The 6,254-nt window shown below is 42.6% G+C and overlaps 1 protein-coding gene across 1 annotated transcript in view; it reads left to right on the forward strand.

Moving 5' to 3' along the window:
- Positions 1–3,973, forward strand: part of CDC73 (cell division cycle 73) — a 187,063-nt gene extending 183,090 nt beyond the window's left edge. Inside the window, exon 17 of the mRNA XM_084851436.1 lies at positions 2,502–3,973. Within this exon, the coding sequence (XP_084707562.1) occupies positions 2,502–2,538 (37 nt within the window). The 3' untranslated portion in view covers positions 2,539–3,973. The remainder of the gene's footprint in view (positions 1–2,501) is intronic.
- Positions 3,974–6,254: the final 2,281 nt, after the last annotated feature.

Consider the following 6,254-nt stretch of genomic DNA (forward strand, 5'->3'; position numbering starts at 1 on the left):
ACAAATGCCTTGCCCTGCACCATATTGATCCATTTTAGAAGACCGCAGATCTGGCACAGTATGTTCCTTCTCTCTCCCTCCAGCCCTCATATGCCAGATCCAAACAGAAAGGTCTAGGGCAGGGCCTCCCAACCTTTTTGGACCTGTGGGCACATTTAGGAATTTGAGAAACTACTGTGGGCACCAGCACAAAATGGCTCTCACAGAGGATATGGATTGTCACATAATGGCTGCTGTAGGCACCTGGCTAGTCAAAAGACAAGTAATTCACCCAAGAAACTGAGTACAAGCAGAGGAAGTGTCTGAACTCCAGTCCATACATTTGACCCAAGGAAGCAAAACAGAATACCCATTTAGGGTTACAATCCTATGCATGCTTACATGGAACTTAGTGGGAATTACTTCTGACTAGGCCTATATAGAATTACTTTACTCATCACACACACACCCCTTTCCCAGGAAAGGAAAATGCCCCCAGCCCCAAAAGGAAAGAAAAATATCCCTACCTTGAAGCTCAGCCACTCCGCTCCCTACTTAGCGCTTCTACTTTCATCAGAGTCCCTGCCTGGAAAGGTGCTCTGTTTGTGTGTGTGTAAAAAGTGAGAGAAAGGGCTGGGAAGGGAGAGAAAAAGAGCAAGGCTAGGAGCTGGGAAGAGGAAGAAATAGCAAGATAAAGGAGAGGGAGAGAAAGCAAGGCTAGGGACTAGGAGGGAGAGAGAAACAATGAGAGAAAGAACAAGTCTAGAGTCTGGGAGTGGAGAGAAACAGTGAGATAAAGGGTTGAGTGGGAGAAAAAGAGTAAGGCTACAGGCTAGGAAGGGGCTAGAGTGAGGCTAGAGGCTGCGGGTGGAGAGAGAAGAGAGAGCAAAGGAAGTGGGCGGAAGAAGACTGGGCAGGGCCAGGAACCAACTCTCTCTTTCTCTTACTGCCCAACTGAACAGGTGATCAGTGGCAGGTTCAGGAACAAGAAGGAGAGCCTGGCGCCCTAACATTTTTCAAGGTTTTTATTAAAAAGAAATGTTTGAAGGCGGCAGAGAGTGGAGAGCGTGGGTGCTGCGTTGGGGACCCCTGGTATAGGGAAATCTATACAAAGATTTCCAGAGTTGCTTTTCAGAGTTTTACCTTGGGCAGGGGTTTCTAATGTCTGTTGATTGGGGAAGTGGATGAAACCCCACCAAGCTTTCCACTAGCCAAATAATTTGTGGCTGTGCCCCTGATACCAGGGGGCATGACCATGCCCTCTAAGGTTACTTGGTCCTTGGGCCCAAGTGCCGGCTGGAGCTCCTCCAATTGGCCCTTCAGCTGAGGACCCAGCTTTTAACACATGCGGATTTTCCCTGGCCGGGGAAGGACCACATGCAGCGAAGCTACCCCAGCCAAGGTGACAGGTAGAGAATCCACCCACCACCTTGACTGGGGTGGCTTCACCTGCCCTGTGCTTTCCCCCATCGGGGGGATGTGGCACAGGCAAAGCCCAGCTGACTCCAGAGGAGGAAGGGAACTGAGGCAGCTCAGCTCTGCTCTGTCCCAGCTAGGGAAAAGCCCAGGTGGAACTAAGCAGTCCCCTTTGCGCCCAGCTTTTTGTGCTTTGCCTGACCAGGGAAAGCCTGCGCACACTGAAGCTTCCCCAGCCAAAGCCCCGCACTGAGGAGGGCACAGGGCAGGCTGCTCCATGCAGTTGCTGAGTCAGGTGTCTCTTTTGCACGCCAACCCTACAAGGACAGTGCACAGCATGTGAAGGGTTAGTTGACCTGCACACAGATTCCTCTTCCATGGAGGGTGCAGGGTGTGGTAGAGAACTTCCATAGCCCTGCCCCCTCCATGGATTAGGACCCCCCAACATCTGAAGTAAGATGAGTGCTGGTGACCGGAGAATGCCTTTTCCGTTGTAGGATTCTGTCTATGGAATTCCCTTCCTAAAAAGGTTTGTCTGACACCATCTGTTTTTTCAGTGGAAGGTGCTACCTTTTTTTATTTGCCCAGGCTTTTTAGTTTTATGTTCATTTTATGCTGGACTGTTAACTGCCTGCCAAATTTCCTTGTTTGTTTTCCTTGTATTTTGTTTAAATTTATAAGCCAGCTGAAGAGCTGCTAATAAATTTTAAATAAATAAATAAATACCCCTTTGAAAATACTACTTCAGATTATGTTATCTGCCCTCTTCCGAGTTAAACTTGATCTCCATGTTTCAGACTGAGACTCGGCATAGTGAAAGCTTTACAATTAAAAGCTCTTGATGGAGAATTCATTGCTCAGTCTTCTGTTCTGGCAAGGTTTAATTGACGCACCACTAATAAGCAATGTGGTAAGGAGGGTAAGAAACAGCTGGAATGGAAAGTATCTGGCTGCAAATGCAAAAATCGGTTTCTTGATTTTACCACTTTGTTTAGTTGAATTCTTGTATCTTGGATTGTTAATGTTACTTTTGCCCATGTGAGGATGCATACCTGAATTATCACATTTATGCAGCTACCACAGTATGTTCTTTCTTCATGCTGCAGGTACATGGTGAAGCACAAATCCCACTTGAGATTCTGAATTCTTCACTGCCATTTTGTTTTCTCAAACTTTGGATTAAGGACTTTGGAATCAACTCCGGTCTAGAGAGGAGAGTTCTCCCTGTCCATGTTGGTCAAGAACATTCTATAGATAAAGAATGGAGTCATGGTTCAATCTTTTATAAGACCTTGTTGGATCACCATGTTGGAATGTCAGGCCCAACAACCAGTTGTCATTACAAGCAAAGGATTTTGCTCAAAACTATTTTTTAATAACATAAGCCTTCTAGCCTGCAATTCAAATTGTATATTTTGATAGCAGCCATTTCTTCCCCATTTTGTTAAATTAGCAACATTTTTACAATACCTTTTTTTCCTCAATAGAGTATAGGTTGATTTTCATGGAAGGTTACGAACATGTGTGTGTATGTATATATAGATATAGAGATAGTTGTTCTAAGCCACTTCGCTTCTGAGCATAGTTCTTGGTTCTCTGCTTTATTGTTTCACTTGTGGAAGACATTTTGTTTTGATTGGTATTATCTTCTAGTCTAAAGAACTCTAGGAACTGAGCAAAGTGAAGACAGCTTTAGATTAATCAAATTGTCAACCTGTATATGTACTGTATATTCTTTCAGTCTTTGGAAATGGGATGAGAAAAATCCAAAATTGCTTCTTTTGTTATGATAGTTTACCAAAACTGTAAAAAGAATAATTATGAATACATTTGAATTATAACATTCTCCATGCAAATTCTTTAATTTAAAATTGCGTGTGCATTTGACCCCATACTGAAATGTATATGAAGCTCTGTATACACAAGAATATCAGAGTTTGGGGGCATCTAGGATTTTTTTAAAATCAGAATTGGCAGAATAGAATCATAGAATCAGTTCTTCTAATCCCAATGGATGTAAATCATGTTTTCCTTACTGCATTCTTACATTACCTTGGTGGTATGGAAACTAGAGCCAACCACATGGGAGGCCCATTCTACAGTGTCTCCCCTGCCCCCTGGTCATCATTAACCCACTTTTCCATGTTTAACACTGGAATAGGGTTCTCATTACCCTGGTGATGTGGGAAGGAGTAGCATCCCACACTGCCAAGGTAACACAGGAAGCCAGTCTCAGTGACATAGGAAAACGAAACTCACTCAAGTTCCAATTATGACAGGTTAGGTCAGTTTTTCAGCATTCCCACGAGATACACACTTTTCAGTAACCAAAGAACATGTTTGCTTGATCAGGAATGAGCAAAAGAGAGGCAGGAAAATGCTGGTATTTCTGTGACTTTGTATTTTATAATATAGTTGTTGAATGCTGCATACCAGTGGGTAAACAAAATGATCCTAAACATCACTTTCATATGGATTTTTTGAGATGGTGAAACTAGTATTTCTGTTTTTCAAATCCAGAACCATGTTTTTATGCTGAGCATCGGAGGTCTTACAGAAGTAAAATATTCTACATATTCTTCCTTAGTTTTGCTTTTATTCATTTTCTAACTGGTTCATCGTGTAACAGTTCCTATTGAAATGTGAAGGCTTTTCATACTATCACCCACTTAAGATGCAATTGAAGTCTAAATGACTTTCAGGATACTCCAAATACTTTTCATATTTATTTCTAATATACAGAAACTGTGATTTCTGCTTTGTTGTAGTTACAGCAAGAATCAATTTTTCAGACTTTACGTGCTTTTTTTTTAGTGATGCTAAGAATTCACAGTGGTGGTATTTTTGAAAGAATATTACAATAGAACTAGATAAATGAACTAAATCAGAAATGGAATGTGTTTTTTAAAGTAAAAAGGGGTTTCAGAAATCTCTCTTAACATTGACTCTTCCAGCACTTTCGTTTAGCACTGTGAAGAACCAGAGCTCCTCTTATTCCTAAATGGTGAAATAAAGTTAAAACAGTTGTTCATACACAATGAATGTTATGGTCATGGAAAATGAGCCCTACACATTGAAGGTTTTAAAATTTTGTAGTACTGTAATGGATAGCACTGTCACATTCCCATAACACGAATTACTCTGAATAGAAATGTACAATTTTGAGGATTATAGCTCTTTCTCAGAGCTTTCTGGGAACTCCAGCGCATGAACAAGTTGTACACAAATGGGCTTCCCAGTTTACTTCAGCTCCATATAAGAATCACTTTACAGTTCTGTATCCTTTGATGGAAATGAATGAGGAAGGTCTTCCAACACAGGAGCCCTGTGTACTGGCTCCGTTTGAGGAAAAAGCTGCTGGTTAGACTCCTGTGGCTCTCTGTTCCAAACCTTATATATGCAGTCTAACACAATTCATTGCTGCAAGATATAGTGATGGCTGTTAGCTTAGATGGCTTCTTAAAAGGATTAGATAAATTCATGGAAGAGAGGTCTGTCAAAAGCTGTTAAAGCTAAATGGAGCCTCCATGCTTCAAATTTGGTATGTCTCCAGATACCAGATGCTATTGCATTTCTATGAGATTCTCAGAGGCATCTGGATGACCACTGTTAGAAACAGAATACTGAAGTAGATGAGCCCATGGTCTGATCCAGCAGCATATTATGTTCATATGGCAAATGGAGCTGTGCAAATACGCAGTGGATGCATTTTCTCCTGTCATAGCCCACAATTGGAAAAGCCCGCTTGCAAAGTGATTTGTTAATCAGCCTTCAGTTAGAAATCACAAGGATTTGTTTTTGCAATGTCATTTCAGTGGGCGACAGGAGGATCATGGTTTCCCTTGTAGCATGTGCTACATCTTGTCAGTCTAATTTCTTTGAGATTATGCAGATCAGAGTGCTGCAGAATCGATAAACATGCTTTGGAAAGTATAAGTGGCTTCCATTACTGGTCCCCATTACTTTAGTTTTCACCTGCAGTTTATGCTTTTCTGAAAATGTGTAGAGGCTTTCACCACTTCCTGCAGATAATCTTGAGCCCAGCTTTATGTAGGCAGCCACCCATGTAGATGATGACTTGTAATATAACTGTGTTGTCACAACCATTATAAGCCATTTCAAGTGGCCACCAGATTCGAGCAGATCTTAACGATGCTAGTGCAACCCTTTATTTGCTGGGTTTTGTATATACAACATTAAAATTACCTAAGCAGGTGATGTATCTAAGGGAAGGCAGCAACTTGCTCTAAATTTTGCAGTCCTTCAAAAACTGTCAACCCAATGAAGGTTTGAATTATTTATTTTGTTATTAGTTTTAAGCCTGCCTTTCCTCAATAGTATGGTATACATGGTTCCCCCCACTCCCATTTTATCCTCACAACAACCCTGTGAGGTAGATTAGGCTGAGTAGGGATTTGTTCAGGTCACTTAGTGAGCTTCATAGCTAAGCAGCGTTTTGAACCTGGCTCTCTCCAGTCCCAGTGTAACACTCTAGCTCCTGCACCGTGGGTAGGCAGCCCTCTTAGCACCACAGGCACATTTCACCGGTTGAAAAAGTGTTCACAGGCACAGGCTGCCATCACACTCACCTCCGCTCTGCTGCCACCACACTCGCATCCCCCCTCCAACTTTAAATTTTCTCCTCCCTGCCCCCCCACCCCGGCCACTGCACTCATCTAAGCAGCCCTAATGAGGAAGCAGTGGGGAGGGAAAGAAAACCTTGGATGGGAAGAGGAGGAGGTGAGCACAGCGAGGAGAGGAGGGGGAAGAGGAAATCCCAAAAGGATCCTGGCAGGCACTGCATTGCTGAACTCTGCACTACACTATACAGGCTGAACACTGGGTAAGAAGGTAGAAAA

This window comes from Heloderma suspectum, chromosome 4 (assembly GCF_057233095.1).
Source record: "Heloderma suspectum isolate Gila_16-S chromosome 4, 16-S_ref, whole genome shotgun sequence".
Taxonomy (NCBI): Eukaryota; Metazoa; Chordata; class Lepidosauria; order Squamata; family Helodermatidae; genus Heloderma; species Heloderma suspectum.